At 40.8% G+C, this 17,195-nt stretch overlaps 3 protein-coding genes and 1 pseudogene across 3 annotated transcripts; 2 read left to right on the top strand and 2 right to left on the bottom strand.

The window, feature by feature from the left end:
* The first annotated feature begins 3,848 nt into the window (after positions 1–3,848).
* Positions 3,849–4,802, top strand: LOC133981107 (olfactory receptor 13F1-like). Its single transcript, XM_062419991.1, has one exon. The coding sequence runs from the start codon at positions 3,870–3,872 to the stop codon at positions 4,800–4,802; it is 933 nt and encodes a 310-aa protein (XP_062275975.1). The 5' UTR covers positions 3,849–3,869.
* A 2,486-nt stretch (positions 4,803–7,288) lies between these two features.
* LOC133981106 (uncharacterized) lies at positions 7,289–9,123 on the bottom strand (annotated as a pseudogene).
* A 1,056-nt stretch (positions 9,124–10,179) lies between these two features.
* On the top strand, positions 10,180–11,133 carry LOC133981104 (putative olfactory receptor 1F12P). The gene has a single exon (XM_062419990.1). The coding sequence runs from the start codon at positions 10,201–10,203 to the stop codon at positions 11,131–11,133; it is 933 nt and encodes a 310-aa protein (XP_062275974.1). The 5' UTR covers positions 10,180–10,200.
* Positions 11,134–15,286: 4,153 nt separating this feature from the next.
* LOC133980034 (olfactory receptor 4B13-like) lies at positions 15,287–16,216 on the bottom strand. Its single transcript, XM_062418598.1, has one exon. The coding sequence runs from the start codon at positions 16,214–16,216 to the stop codon at positions 15,287–15,289; it is 930 nt and encodes a 309-aa protein (XP_062274582.1).
* Between the last annotated feature and the right edge of the window lie 979 nt (positions 16,217–17,195).

Genomic DNA, 17,195 nt, shown 5'->3' with positions numbered 1-17,195 from the left:
ATTCCATCCTTCCCCCCTCCCTTCCTTCTTCCTTCCTTCCTTCCTTGGAGGCCCGTTAGGTAAAAGCTTTTATTAAAAGTAGTTTTTTACATCATACAAAAATGTACACACTGAAAATCAATATAAAATCATTGATAACACAAAATACAAACAATACTACACTAACAAAACTTCAAACATGTTGAAAACAATAAATAGAGTTTCATAAGGAAAAATAAAACTTGTTTCATGGATTGTGGACATAAAACTGGTGTTCAAGGGTGTAAAACTTTAAATTAGTCATAGAGGACATTAAAAATTCTTCATAAAAAACAGAATAAAGATTAAATGAAGGAATCTCTGCATATTTTTACTTCATGTATCTCTAGAGCTCTTCATCCAATCCGCTCCAAACTCCTGCCTGCTGGGAAAATGGGAGTGTCGGCAATCAGGGAGCTGCAGACTGACTCCTCAGCAGAGAGAGAAAAATGCTCTAAATAAGGTATTTCAATTATTCTGACGACACTGCTATCAGACAATAACTCAGTAACAGCCTCCCAACAGACCACCAAACACTTCTCAACATGATGTGCAGAGAACTACTTCCTCCTCCTGAATGTCACAAAAACAAAATAACTCATATTCGACACCTGCAAGAAGACGACTACCCCAACGCACCACATATGCATCAACCAACCAGTGGACATAGTGGACAATTTCAAATACCTCGACATCACAATTGACAATAAACTGACTTTTGATCAACATACCGCAGATATCCACAAACTCATCCAAACACTCAGGACTCTCTCTGTCAAACCGCAGTATCATTGAATCCTTCTGTATTGGGCCCTCTGCTAGTTCACCATGCTCTCTTACAAAAACAGAAATAAGATACTAAAAATCACCACTACATGCTCCAAAATAGCTCCTCCCCCTCCTTTTCAGGCATAGACACCTTTATTTGATAGTTGCCAGACAGGAAACATGGGAGAGATAGCGGGGGGGTGACCAGGCAGGGAGTTCCAGTCCTCTGAAATGAGGCCAATGAGGAAGTAACTTAAAACTGCATTCTATCAAAAGGCCACCAGGGGGCGTGACCAAGAAAGACTCAGAGCTCCTTGCTATTGCGAGAACAATAATCCACTTCAGGTATTACCTCTGCGGCCGGCCCATCACCGTCCGAACTAACCATGCAGCCCTCCAGTGGTTAATGTCCTTCAAGGAGCCAGAAGGGCAGATTTCACACTGGCTGGAAGAACTGGCGCCGTACGTCTTCAAAGTGGAGTACAGGGCTGGAGCTCGCCATACCAATGCTGATGCCATGTCTCAGCGCCCCTGTGCTCCTAGCGGCTGCCGATACTGTGAAAAGAGAGAGGCCCCGGAGAAAGAGGATGGAGGAAGAGCGAGATCCCATACATAATGGAGACGGGCCGGTCTGCAGAGGGGCAGAGAAACCAGACAACCAAACCCCCGGATTCACTGACTGTTTCCCTTACTGACTCCCCACCACTAAACTCAACCCCTGCTCATCAACAGGCTGTTCTGAGACTGCAGACGCAGCCGCTTGTGTTCACTCCAAGGTGGCCTCAGAGACAGAGGAGGCCCCGGGGCCACCTCAGGGACTTTTAATCTGATCCCTCGGGGCGAGGGACTTTGTAAGGGGGGGGTAGTGTAGCGACCCTGCAGTAATGTTCTGTGAGTTAATGACATGTTTGGGATTGAATGAGTAGGTAGGGGGCTGTGCGAGTGTGTATGAGTGAGCTGGAAGAGAGAGCTAAGGGCACAGTGGGAGTTACGGCTAACTTTATGTTTTTGGTTGTTTTGGCGTGGTTACGGCCCACAGTAACCTGTACTGTTACAGCAATAAACGGTGGTTTGCTGAATAACACTTCGTCATCCTTTCAACACGTCCCGGCAGACGCTACAATATGATTTGGAAAAAGCTCCAATGGTGGTTTGTGCCTTACTGAGAGCTCACTGTTAATAAAGTCATCTGTTGTAGTTAATCGAGATCCTCCTCTGTAATCACCAGGTTTCCCAAATAAATCTTAATCTTAAAATATTTATTGTGGCATGTAAATACATATTTTAAGATTTAATGGTTGTGGTACTGAGAATGTGTTTAATCATCTGTTTTAAAAGCCTTTAATTTCATTCAGGCTCTGTTTACATGACAACGCTGGCGGGTGAAAACAACATAATATCTTATGGGATGTGCCTTTCGTTTAGACGGTGATGGCGTTTTTGAGGCTTAAAAACACAAAAAAGTGAAACCATCCTCCAGAGTGGAAATCTTAAAAATGCTCCACCGTCGTGTTCCCGTCTGCCTTAAATGCAGCAGAGCTTCTGCTGCGGTCTGAAGCTGTAACCTAGGTGACAGACGCTCTTCTTCTATCCTTCTGCTGATACCTGTCTGCTGCAGCGGGGCCGACAATGACAGAGGAGGGGGGAGAGAAGTGGAGTCCGAGTTCATCTCGTGAATCTCCAAGGCCGTATCTTGACAAGTTTCTGTTTCTAATCAAGTCCGCAGAGAACAATTATACGTTGCGATGCTAGCAATAACTCCACCTCCTCCTCTGTCCAGACAAAATGGTCAGTTTTTGTTCGCTTCTTAGCCATGTTTTGGTTTTCCATTTGGCGCTACTAGGGAGAGAAGTAGAGGGAAGGTTCTGGCGTGCATACAACATTGAATTCGACACATTTTTGCGTCACCGTATACACGCAGATTTCCCAAAAAAACGCTCGTCTAAACGCGGCATAAAAAGTGAAAACACAACGCCACGTTCAGATCGTTTCCGTGTAAACATCGCCTCAGCTTGCAGACGTCGCCTACTGCTCAGCTGTTGACGTATTGCAGCGCTTTGACATATTGCTCTGAACCATCTTTACAAGTGAGAGAATTCATCCTACAAAAATGTTGATTTTGCAGAGAATTTGTATATAATTGCTTTACTGCTAACGATGTGCATCACTATCACATCGACTGTAATGAAAAGTAAGCGGTCTGTAAATGCTTCCTTTCATCAGGCCGTCCAAAACCTTCCTGATGAATGTTGAGCCGAGCTTAGTCACTCAGCCCAATACTCTCCACCAAGGACTGAATGAGTAGCAGCTCAGGAGAAGTCATCAGTGTTCAAGTATAAGCGAAAAAGTATCTTGATTGTTTAATTTGTATGTTTTTAAAGTGGGAAGCAGGTTTCCTCAGGAGGCTCTGAGCAGCTGAAGTGAATAGAAGTGAAAGTTATTAAAGTGAATTCAACTTAAAAAGGAAAATTATGTTAGGGCCCAAAATCTTCAGTAAATACGATATGCTCTTCTTATTTCTGCATCATTTTTGAGTTAAATTATCATCTGTGGCTTCGTGTTTTGTTGAAAACGTCAATGACTAAAGATCTAAAACTCATTACACTATGATTCTGACAGACTTGTTCATAGCAGCTGAGGCTCATGGTGGTCAGAACATGAACATATGTGATAGTCACATGATCTAGAAAACATCCTTTTTCTTCATGTCTAGTTTCAAGCACAAACTTTACAAACAAACTTTTTTAGGGACATGAATTAAACATGAGTGTGTGTGTGTTTCCTCTCTGGAAAACTTTAAAAGAAGTTGCAGCAGAGTTTCAGCTCAGTCAGAAGGGACTCAGCAGGGCAGCACAAGTGATAGTGATACACTGAGGTTAAAACAGAAAAGGTTCATTTGTTGCGTGTGTTCACATTGTGTCTCTGATAATGACTCTGTTTAGTATCAGTGCTGTTTATGTGTGCTCAATGTTTCAGCTGCACATTTTACCAAACAAGCCGAATCTAAACCAGTGAAATATAACAAAATGTAATTTAATTGTGTCTTAGTGTGCACAGTAGACTTATTGTCAACCCAACAGTAGATGATGATAAACTCCACTCAGGTTTCTTATTTCATACTTGCTGCCTACTTTGACTTCAGTCTCTTTACATACTTTTACTTCACGACTGTTATGTGTCTTTATATTTTCATAGTTGGTTCCAATGTGTTTCTCATTGTGGTTATCTGCATGAACAGAAGCTTACATGAACCTATGTACCTTTTCCTGTGCAGCCTGTTTGTAAATGAACTGTATGGTAGTACAGGGTTGTTTCCATTCCTTCTGCTTCAGATCCTCTCTGACATTCACACTGTTTCTAAACCTGTTTGCTTTCTGCAGATCTTCTTTGTGTATTCTTATGGAAGTGTTGAATATGTTAATTTAGCCATCATGTCTTATGACAGATATCTTGCTATCTGCTTTCCTCTGCAATATAACACACGGATGACGTCTAAGAGAGTTGCCGTCTTCATTGCTGTGATATGGTTACCTGCATTTCTCATGAAATTTTTGACACTGCCTTCAATTCTTCCTTTGCAGCTGTGTGGAAACATCATCAACAAAGTTTACTGTGACAATCACTCTGTGGTGAAGCTGTCCTGCCACGACACCACCGTCAATGGCATATTTGGATTACTTGTTACTGCTGTCTCAGTCTTTGGTCCTCTCATTTTAATTCTTTACACGTACATAAAGATTCTTAAAGTTTGTTCTGCTGGTTGTAAAGAGAGCCGACAGAAAGCCGTCAGCACCTGCACACCTCACCTCATTTCACTGCTCAACTTCACTTTTGGAGCTTGTTTTGAAATATTACAGAGCAGGTTTAATATGAGTGGAGTACCCAACGCATTACGCATCTTTTTATCATTATACTTTCTGACATGCCCGCCCATTCTCAACCCTTTAATGTACGGCCTGAAACTGTCCAAAATCCGTGTGACATGTAAAAGCTTGATATCAAATGTTGGCTCATAGTATTAATACTCATTGAACATATTTTCCTGTTTTCTTTAATGTAATCAGACCTAATATTAAATCAGGACCTTATATTATAGCCGTCTGTTGTGTTGTAATTTGGAACAAAAAATGCATTTACCCGTACTTAAATAATAATAATGCAGGTTAGTTCCTCACTGAATGATTATCATGATTAACTGTGGAGGTTAAATCAAAATCTACTCTTCTGTTTAATTTACACCACACTTCTCTTATTAAAAAGAGTGTATATAATGATGTTAAGTATGATGAGAACTGCTCTCTGTTGAGCTTCTGCACATCAAAACTACTATTGGTATGTTGAGCAACTGAGAGGCTAAAAAGTGTGCTCAACCCAAGAACTGTGTGACTGGTCGTTGTTTTTTCTCTTAATGACATTATTCATCTGTGAAGCGGAGGGTCTCCCTGGTTTAGAAAAAGGTGGGTAGTTATCTGCCCCTGGGTCTACCTGTAACTTCAGGTTTGGGATATGGAAGCACTGCTCTTGGGTTTGTTCTGTCCTCCGTGGTCGGTTCTTGTGTTCTTTGTGCAGCTTTTTCAGCACATCTGTCTGTTCAGATTATTGCAGGCAGCAGGTCCCACTAAGCAGTAGATTATATATATTTTAACTGATCCACATACACAGATTATTCACAGCTATTAGTGAACAAATCTGACACCTGTTTTCTCCAGGAAACACACATTTAGCAAACGTCCTTTATCTCAGACTGACCAGTCGAATTTAAGCACAAGAACATGAAGTGTTGCAGCCCTGATAAGGAAAAATATATCATTAATCCACATTATTTATTCCTCCTAACTATCTCTGACCAGAGGGGCACATATTGAATCATTAGTGGAACATTAAACACATCAACACTAGTGAATGTGTACAATATAGGCCCAATATTGATGATCCCATCTTCTTTCAGAACCTTTTCAACACTTTGTCAAATCTGTGAGACTCACAATCATAGATGAAGAGTTACTGTTTAATTTCTGTCAGAGACACACAGCGCCCCCAACTGAGCTCATTTATGAACAGTGAACACTCAGTAATCTTTCCCAGTCCTATAATTATATTAAAGATTATTCTTATTTACACAAATTCAACTTGAGGATCGATTATTTCTTGCCAGATTCCAAGTTGTTATTGTCAGCAGCTGATTGCACTTACGATAATATACTTTTCACTAACAGAGTTCACGCCAACTCAGCTATGAGTTTAAGTATTTTTAATTTGGAAAAAAGAGGGTTGAGGGGTAAGGATGAGGAGATGAGGGTCGAAGGGATGGGGTAAGGGAGGGGGAGGAGGAAAGATGTGTAGGGTGTAGTGTGGAGGAAGGTTGAAGCCGGGTGCCGGGTCGATGAGGAGGCGCAGGACGCAGTACCGGTCTTCTAGGTGGGTGTGTTGAGGGAACTGGGACGGGATGAGACTCTGGGTGGGGGAGCTGTCTCAATGTCTGGTCTGAGTTGCATACCCCCAAAATGTCTTCCAGAGGACAGGAGTGTGTGTGCATTTTTAAGGCCTGTGGTATTGTGAAGGACATATGTTGAGAAAGCGGGAGATGACCAATGTCCGAGAATTTTAATGATGTTGTCCGGGATAAGCTGAGGAGGCGGCTCTGATGTGAAATGAATGACCTAAGTATGATTCCTGGGGTATGCCGGACTTTAATAGGATTTGTCGTAGGTGGAAGTGGAACCAAAACATGTGGTTATTGTACTTGTTTCAGTAATGAATAGTGGATCAAGTTGGGAGGTCCAACTGGTTTGTCCTAATCGGATGTAGTCTTGGATTGGTTCGTAAGGACTCAGCAATGAATGTGAACGCAATAGGAAAACGGGTTGTGACTGGCCGGATTGATTAGTCTTGCCTTTTCTGAGGTGGAAGATGAGTGTGTCAGGAGAGTGGACTGATATGTCGGAATGGTGGCGTGTTGCGATGGATCGTAGTAAGAAGAGGAAGTAGTGAACTCCGAACAGTGCAGAAAGCCAAATAACGCTCAGAGGAACATGGATTCTAAAACCTTATCTATATACGGGGATAGGTAGCCGGTGCGGAGGGTTCCGATACAGGTGAGGAGGTCTGAGGTGATTGGTGAGCGTTCAGCCTTAAGGAGTCCTTTAATTAACATGTGGATGTGTAAGTGGGAAAAGCTAGGACATGGAGCTCCGGAGGACAATTTAATGATGAAGTTGAATCCGCTGATGTATGCTTGGACTGTGGTTGTTCTTATCTTTAGGACGGAGTGGGCATATGTGATGAAAGTGGAGATGGAAACCGGAGGCGGTGGGCTGCGTGAAAGGTTTTAAAGCAATTCCACCCGGTTAGGTAGGATGACAAGGTTCGGGGTGCGAGACTGTTGAGGATGGCGTCTTGGGATGTGATTACTAAGTGTTCCAGTTGAGGGTTTTGGGGAAGATGGTGGCTGAAAACGTTGGGACCTGAGTCAGGAGGTGGTCGGCTTCTGGTGCTAAGCGTCTTAATTTCTGGAAAGTGAGTCAGCGGTGGAGTTTTTGTAGCCAGGTATGTGATGTTCTTGGATGGTGAACTGGTGTTGTGCTGACACTAGGATGAGTTTTCGTATGAAAGGCGTGATGTCTGAGCTACGTGAACGGCCTCTGTAAATGATGTCTACGACTGCTGTGTTATCAGAGTATATGGAGATATTAATTCTTGACCACTTGTGCCCCCAAAGGATGGCTGCAGCGATTATTGGATATGTTTCGTAGATGGCAGATGAAGGGGTCAGAGACAAGAACTGGGAAGGCCATGCGGCGGAGAACCATCTGCCACTGAAGTAGCCGCCGAAGCCGATGGACGGGGCTGCGTCGGTGTATAATTCGATATCTCTGGGCCTGGAGACATAGTCGTTATAAAAGAAGGATATTCCATTCCAAGGGGAAAAGAATTGGTGCCACAGTTTTATCTCCATCCTGCATCCTTCATCCAGGGCGATGTGGTCTTGCATGGATGGGATGGAAGCGACTACGGAAAGGAGATGTGATAGGAAGGACCGGCCTCGGGGAATGATGCGGATGGCATAGTTGAGGTGGACTAGCAGGGAAAGCAGCTGGCGTTTTGTGCACTGGGGAGCCAGGAGGAAGTTGGAGATAAGGAGTGAAATCCTATTGAGTTTGTCTGTGGGCAGGGCTGCTTAGAGTAGAACTGAGTCTAGGTTTATGCCGAGAAATTCGAGTGATGTGCTGGGGCCTTGTGTTTTTTTCGGATGAAAGGGGAACTCCGAGGTCATGGAATGCAGAGATCAGACGTGAGACTGTGAGCGGGGGTTGAGGATGGAGGTGTGACGGTGAGGAAGTCGTTGAGTAAGTGAATAACATGCAGGAGTTTAAAGTTGTTGAGCAGAATCCAGCACAGGGCCTCGGACAGGGAGTGGAACATTTTAGGGCTGCTTTTCCACCGAAAGTCAAAGTAGTAAGCACCCTTCAAGAAAACGCCAAAGAGATGCCAGTAGTCAGGGTGAATAGGAATTACTTTAAAGGCACTACAGTGATGTCTTCTTTGGACAGCCAAGCTCCTTGGCCTGCAAGACGGATGAGAGAAATGGCGTGATCGACCATTGAGTACTGCATAGAGAAGTCCTGGCTGGGGATCAGACTGTTGATACTCGGGACAGTGGAGCCGTGGGATATGAGAGATCGATGATGAGTCTCTTTTTAGCAGAATATTTTCTTGTGGCTATGCCTATGGGATTGATTCTGAATGAGGGGAAAGGTGGGCTAGTGAATGGGCTGATCATGAACCTGTCCTTGACTTCATTGGTTAAGAACAGAGTCCGGTTCTGATGTGGTTGACTGGAGATTGTGTCAGGAATAGGAAGAATCCAGCATGACCTGTATGCTGGGATGGAACCCGTGTTTGAAAACCTGGATGAGGAAATCTATGAACTGGCGATCCGGGTGGTTCTTTAAAGCGTGGGCTATGGCAGGGATGTTAACAGGAGTATCTAAGTACTTACACAATGCTTGCTTCGTGGGATTATGGGGACAGGTTGCTCTGGCGTGGCCCCGCTGCAGAAAGAGCAGGTGTGGAGGAAGAGTTGCAGTCGAGGTCGTTAAAATTATTACTGACCATCCAACCGCCCTGGTAGAATAGGGGTCTTCCTCTTCTGTCCATGCCTTTAGGAAGAGGGTCGAGGGTGGCCTGGTGGATATTGGCTGGTTTAGGAGGAATGGAAGGAGGAGGGTCTGAGGAAGGCAAGCTGGAGACGGCGGGTTTGGTCTCTGTACAACCGGAGGGCGAGGCAAAGCAGCAGCGAGTGTGCATGCTGTGACTGGGTGGGATGGGGCGCTGCATGTTTCGCAAAAAAGGGAGGAGTTGGCCGCAAAGACGCAGCAGTACATTTCATGGTCTAAAGTGCCCCAATATGTCCCCTGGTTAAATTGGTTCAGTCTGCCTGCAGCTTGAGACACGAAAAGAACATGGTATGTGTAAAAACCGCTACCTCCGAACGGCAAGGAAAGATCAAGGATTGTAGACAAATAGTCGTCCAACTCTGACGTTCGGTCTGAGAAGGCTGAACGGATCACGTCCCGAAATATAACCAGTGAGAGTACCATAACCTGCTGTGGAGGGAAGAGGTGAATTAAATGGACTGTAACTGTAGCAACAGGAGCAATTGTGGGGTTAAGTGTCTTGCCCAAGGACACATCAACATGTGGACTGGAGGATCGAACCGCCAATCTTTGAATTGGTGACCGAATGCTCTGAATCCACTCTATGGGAGTCACTACAGCTGTTCTTAGAGGCCATGAAATATCATAAGAGACAGCAGAAAAGAAATACATCAGTAATTTAATCTGGAAGCTTCTTACAGAACAGAGCATTATTGACACAATAAGATTTAAGAGTCAAATTATCATCTGTGGCTTTGTGTTTTGTTCAAAACGTCAATGACTAAAGATCTAAAACTCATTACACTATGGTTCTGACAGACTTGTTCATAGCAGCTGAGGCTCATGGTGGTCAGAACATGAACATATGTGATAGTCACATGATCTAGAAAACATCCTTTTTCTTCATGTCTAGTTTCAAGCAGACATGAATTAAACATGAGTGTGTGTGTGTGTTTCCTCTCTGGAAAACTTTAAAAGAAGTTGCAGCAGAGTTTCAGCTCAGTCAGAAGGGACTCAGCAGGGCAGCACAAGTGATAGTGATACACTGAGGTTAAAACAGAAAAGGTTCATTTGTTGCGTGTGTTCACATTGTGTCTCTGATAATGACTCTGTTTAGTATCAGTGCTGTTTATGTGTGCTCAATGTTTCAGCTGCACATTTTACCAAACAAGCCGAATCTAAACCAGTGAAATATAACAAAATGTAATTTAATTGTGTCTTAGTGTGCACAGTAGACTTATTGTCAACCCAACAGTAGATGATGATAAACTCCACTCAGGTTTCTTATTTCATACTTGCTGCCTACTTTGACTTCAGTCTCTTTACATACTTTTACTTCACGACTGTTATGTGTCTTTATATTTTCATAGTTGGTTCCAATGTGTTTCTCATTGTGGTTATCTGCATGAACAGAAGCTTACATGAACCTATGTACCTTTTCCTGTGCAGCCTGTTTGTAAATGAACTGTATGGTAGTACAGGGTTGTTTCCATTCCTTCTGCTTCAGATCCTCTCTGACATTCACACTGTTTCTAAACCTGTTTGCTTCCTGCAGATCTTCTGTGTGTATTCTTATGGAAGTATAGAGTTTCTTAATTTAGCCATCATGGCTTATGACAGATATCTTGCTATCTGCTTTCCTCTGCAATATAACACACGGATGACGTCTAAGAGAGTTGCCGTCTTCATTGCTGTGATATGGTTACCTCCAATTCTTGTGAATTTTTTTACACTGCCATTAATTGTTCCTTTGCAGCTGTGTGGAAACATCATCAACAAAGTTTACTGTGACAATCACTCTGTGGTGAAGCTGTCCTGCCATGACACCACAGTCAATAACATTTATGGATTACTTGTTACTGCTGTCTCAGTCTTTGGTCCTCTCATTTTAATTCTTTACACGTACATAAAGATTCTTAAAGTTTGTTCTGCTGGTTGTAAAGAGAGCCGACAGAAAGCCGTCAGCACCTGCACACCTCACCTCGTTTCACTGCTCAACTTCACTTTTGGAGCTTGTTTTGAAATATTACAGAGCAGGTTTAATATGAGTGGAGTACCCAACGCATTACGCATCTTTTTATCATTATACTTTCTGACATGCCCGCCCATTCTCAACCCTTTAATGTACGGCCTGAAACTGTCCAAAATCCGTGTGACATGTAAAAGCTTGATATCAAATGTTGGCTCATAGTATTAATACTCATTGAACATATTTTCCTGTTTTCTTTAATGTAATCAGGACCTTATATTATAGCCATCTGTTGTGTTGTAATTTGGAACAAAAAATGCATTTACCCGTACTTAAATAATAATAATGCAGGTTAGTTCCTCACTGAATGATTATCATGATTAACTGTGGAGGTTAAATCAAAATCTACTCTTCTGTTTAATTATACACCACACTTCTCTTATTAAAAAGAGTGTATATAATGACGTTAAGTATGATGAGAACTGTTCTCTGTTGAGCTTCTGCACATCAAAACTACTAATTGGGTAAAACTTTACTTGAAGGTATCGTCATAACTGTTACATGACACAGTCATGAACGCGTCATAAACATTACGTCAATGTCATAAACGTTCATGAATGTTGTGATTAAGTCTCATTCGGTTTTTGTAATGACAAGTTGAGATTGTTTGGGATGTCCTTATTATGACAACTTGACTCCTTCATGATGGTAATGACAAATCAAAATGCTACCACTTCACTTGAGGTGAAAGAATTTCTTCATTACACTGTCATAATGGAGTTCTGACAGTCAGCTTTGGGTTTCCTGTCCGTATCCTGTCAAACATCTATAACCAAGTGCTAGAATTGGTCTGTAACCTTGCACATCTAATTATAACAATCATTAAGTCAACTTGCCATAAACACAAAAATAGGTGCATATTTTGTTAATGTCAAGATGTCATGACAAAGACATTTTCTGGTCACTTTGATTAAAGTCAAGTTGTCATAATCAAGAAAACCCAAACAATGTCAACTTGTCATTACAAAAACAGAATGAGACTTAATGACAACAGTCATAAACGTTTATGACATTAACATAATGTTTATGACGCGTTCATGACTGTGTCATGTAACAGTTATGACGATACCTTCAAGTAAAGTGTTACCCAGATTGGTATGTTGAGCAACTGAGAGGCTAAAAAGTGTTTTCAACCCAAGAACTGTGTGACTGGTCGTTTTTTTTTCTCTTAATGACATTATTCATCTGTGAAGCGGAGGGTCTCCCTGGTTTAGAAAAAGGTGGGTAGTTATCTGCCCCTGGGTCTACCTGTAACTTCAGGTTTGGGATATGGAAGCACTGCTCTTGGGTTTGTTCTGTCCTCCGTGGTCGGTTCTTGTGTTCTTTGTGCAGCTTTTTCAGCACATCTGTCTGTTCAGATTATTGCAGGCAGCAGGTCCCACTAAGCAGTAGATTATATATATTTTAACTGATCCACATACACAGATTATTCACAGCTATTAGTGAACAAATCTGACACCTGTTTTCTCCAGGAAACACACATTTAGCAAACGTCCTTTATCTCAGACTGACCAGTCGAATTTAAGCACAAGAACATGAAGTGTTGCAGCCCTGATAAGGAAAAATATATCATTAATCCACATTATTTATTCCTCCTAACTATCTCTGACCAGAGGGGCACATATTGAATCATTAGTGGAACATTAAACACATCAACACTAGTGAATGTGTACAGGCCCAATATTGATGATCCCATCTTCTTTCAGAACCTTTTCAACACTTTGTCAAATCTGTGAGACTCACAATCATAGATGAAGAGTTACTGTTTAATTTCTGTCAGAGACACACAGCGCCCCCAACTGAGCTCATTTATGAACAGTGAACACTCAGTAATCTTTCCCAGTCCTATAATTATATTAAAGATTATTCTTATTTGTCCACATTAAACAAATCCAACTTGAGGATTGATTATTTCTTGCCAGATTCCAAGTTGTTATTGTCAGCAGCTGATTGCACTTACGATAATATACTTACATCAGATAATTCAAATAACGCCTTGTGACAGGATGAGTATCTTTGCTCCTATCTTTCAGGTTAAATATATCTAGTGATGACTCTATGGGAGCCACTGAGACTGTTCTTACAGGGCCTGAAATATCATATGAGACAGCAGAAAAGAAATACATCAGTTATTTAATCTGGAAGCTTCTTACAGAACATTAACCAGAATGACATAATAAGATTACTGCTTTACAGTAAGAGTATAAATCTCCAAAAATGCTTCAAAACTTCTGGCACAAGTCAGACAGACGTACTACGAGCTACAAGCCCATCAGCTTTTCAATATGTAGTACAGACAGTACAGAAGAGGCTGCTGTTATTTCATTAGATGAGCAACTAGTGTTTGATCAAGTGGAGTCGCCGTATATGATGTTTACACTGAAGAAATTAAACATATTGAGATAATGCAATTACCCAAACCACTCAATCATGACTAATCAAAATATTGCATTTTATCATGGAACCCATCGATGCTGCCTTCTCTCCCTGTTTCTGTTCAGTTATTATTGAATCATTGGCTGTCAGCATCAGGCAGAACCCTCCAATATCTCCCACTGACACGTAACATCACCTTTCTATATATGCTGATGACATCCTGCCACATATCTCCAACTTCTGACTGTAATTATTCATTTTGACCTTTCAGGATTTTCCAGTGTCTACAGTGGTTAGTATGACTTATTTACCATTCCTTCTAAGAACAACCTATAAATGTCCACATCTTGGCATGGTCATAAAAATTCCACATAATCTACGATTGAGTTGACAGTATGGTCACTCATAGAACAATTGATTACTTCCCTGCTCTCTTCAATAGCTTCACTACAGTTAGTAAGTCACATTTTAGTAACAGCTCTGTAGTTGGCAGTACTATATTAATCTAGAAGTAGATACAACTATACATTAAGATTCCAAAAATCTATGTAGACACTCCAGTTTCTGGAAATGATTCCTTCGTAGTTTGCCTGAATAGTCTTCTCCTTTAGAAACAGAGAGGTATCTGTAATATAGATGACAATGCCTAATTTTGAAATGTTTGATGTGCATGAGTCCCTGTAGGCAATAAATACATTTGATCCTGTTACTCTCAGGGTGGTTTCCTTTATTTTATTATTATTAATATATAACAGAGCACAGCAGGACATCAACAGGCATGAGCCCTGAATGTAGAACTTAAAGATGAAGTCTGAGATGATTGTTTAAAGGATTGTTAGGTTGGTGTCAGACAGTGTTATACAGTTTAAACAGATACACAAAGTCTATTATTCCAGGGAAAATTTACAGGGTTTTCTTTTTTTTAATGATGTTTCACTTGTTTTCTAACTGATGTAAGTTTATGACATTTTTTCTGGTTAATATGTAAACTCCACATATGATAGAAAAACTTTCACTGTTCCTCGGAGGCCTTTGGGAAACGTTGGAGACTGATCCACTCACAACCGTTCCTGGGGCAACATGATTATTTTGTTTGTCTGTTTTGTTTGGAACAGAGATTCAATAAAGTTAATGTTGAGTGTGGAAAATTGACTCTATACCCATGTATGATTGGTGGTTGAGAGAGATGGCAAACACATTTTTATTAGGATTTTATGAGGATAGAGGGGGCACGTTCTATCGTCTGTATATATATACAGTATTTATACATATAGATAGATAGATATATACTTTTCTGTTGGGGTTTAGTTGAATTTAAACGTATTTGTATGAGACAGGGCAGAGTTGCATTAGCTTTACCACCCATATAGATTATTATACATAAAGACGTTCATATAATAGATCTATAAACTTAATTCAATGCAAGTTTATGCCAAATTTAGTATGTAGTTAAATTATATGTAGCATATTGGACAATAGATGAGACAGCAGAGTAATGAAATAAAAAACATTCACAATCAATGCGCACTATACACATTATAATACCTCAGGCCATATATATGATCTGTATATTGTGCAAATATCAGTGCAGCTATATGTGAAGAAATAATGAGTCTGATAGTACAAATCAGAAGTCATATGCAGGTAAAGATGAGTATCTATCATTGGATGAAATAGGTACAGCATGATAAAATATAAATAGGTATAATAGTACTATCAGTAATGTTTGGGATATTATGTCTCTGTATTTTACATTGTGTTTGCAAAGCAGATTACCTCCAGGACAATAAAGTCTTATCTTATATTTACACAAACAAATTAGTTGAAAAGTAGATTATGAGTTAATGTGCTGCACTTCATTAGTAACATTAAAGCAGAATACACAGTTCTACATTAGAATACTACAAAGGTTTGATTAAAGCCAATAAGAGTTAGAACATTAATAGCTAACATTTGATAGAAGACTTTTACTTAAAGTCCGTATTTTGGACATTTTCAGGCCGTACATTACAGGGTTGAACAGCGGTGGGCATGTAAGAAAATATAATGATAAAAATATTCTAAGTATATTTGGTAGTCTGCTCATATCAAACCTGCTCTGCAGTAATTCAAAGCTTGCACCAACAGAGAAGTTAAGCAGAGAGGCGAGGTGAGGTGTGCAGGTACTGACAGCTTTCTGTCTGGTCTGTTTACTACCAGAGAAACAAACTCTAAGAATGTGCAAGTAAGTGTAAAGAATTACAGTTAATGCTACAAAGATTGTGCCAAAAGATAGAAAGAGTCCATATATATTAACCAAAAGTGTCTCTGAACATCCCAGCTTTACAACAGAGTGAGTAGCACAGAAAACTTTATCAATTATGTTCCCACAGAGCTGCAGAGAAGTAGTCAAACATAACATGACGACCATTGCAATACAAGGGTATAACCATGTTACAGCAATAAGTGTGCCAATCTTTTTAGATGTCATACGTGTGTTATATTGCAGAGGATAACAGATAGCAAGATACCTGTCATAAGACATGATGGCTAAGTTCAAATATTCAACAGCTCCATAGAGGTGCACACAATAAATCTGCAGGAAGCACAAAGGTTTAGAAACAGTGTGAATGTCAGAGAGGACCTGAAGCAGAAGGAATGGAAACAACCCTGTACTACCATACAGTTCATTTACAAACAGGCTGCACAGGAAAAGGTACATAGGTTCATGTAAGCTTCTGTTCATGCAGATAACCACAATGAGAAACACATTGGCACTAACAATGAAAATATACAATAAGAAAATAACCATGAAATAGAAATATTTTAAAGCTCCGGTGTCAAAATAGGCAGCAAGTGTAAAATATGAAAGCTGTGTGGAGTTCATCATGATCCTGTTTAGTTTACAACAGTTCTGCTTTGTTCAAAGCAACAATCAGGTCACTGTTTTGTTATAGACATGTAGAAATTCACATAGTTTAAACTGGGTGGGCAAAATGTCCAACTTAAACATTGCACACATGTGAACATAAGCCAGTGCAGTAATACTAAACAGGTTCATTATCATGGAAACAGATTGAACAAACAACCCCACATGTAACATTTCCTTTTCAGAGTGAAACGCTGAGGTTAGACATGACTTATTCCCAACATTCAACTGCTGCAGTCACACTGAGTCCTACTGAGCTGAAACTCTGCTGCAACCACTTTTAAACTTTTCATGGACTCACGCAGCAGCAGTGAAACGTCATTATGACAGAGAAAACTTTATGGCACACCTACTGTTGAACATGCAAAAAGTGTCTGAGCTTCAGGGAAATATCTACAAATATTATTGGACAACATGCTATGAAGTTTAGTATAGACGTTCATGGTCCCAGAGGATGAATCCTCATCACCTTCAATCTGACAGCAGCTCAAACCTTTACTAATCTACTTTAGACAAGAGTTCGGTTTAGACCTGCTCTATGTGTAAAGTGCCTTGAGATGACTTTGTTGTGATTTAGCGCTACACAAATAAAGATTGATTGATTGATTGATTGATATCACTACTAGGACCATAACTGACCAATCAGCTGCTACAGTGATCCTAGAGATGCTACAAGATGAACACCATTAACTACAAAGACCATGAGCCCCCATGGAGAAGGATCAAGGCTCCACAGAGAGAAGTGAGTCAACACTCGTGTTGACGACTTGATCGAGTTGATGACATCTTCATGATGACATCGTGTTGACAACATCGTGTTGACAACATCGTGTTGACAACATCATGTTGACGACATCGTGTTGATGACATCTTCGTGACGACATCGTGATGACGACATCGTATTGACGACATTGTGTTGACGACATCGTGTTGAAGACAT

This window comes from Scomber scombrus, chromosome 5 (genome assembly GCF_963691925.1).
Source record: "Scomber scombrus chromosome 5, fScoSco1.1, whole genome shotgun sequence".
NCBI lineage: Eukaryota > Metazoa > Chordata > Actinopteri > Scombriformes > Scombridae > Scomber > Scomber scombrus.
Note: the sequence above shows the minus strand (reverse complement) of the source record. Positions and strands in the feature narration are given on the sequence as shown.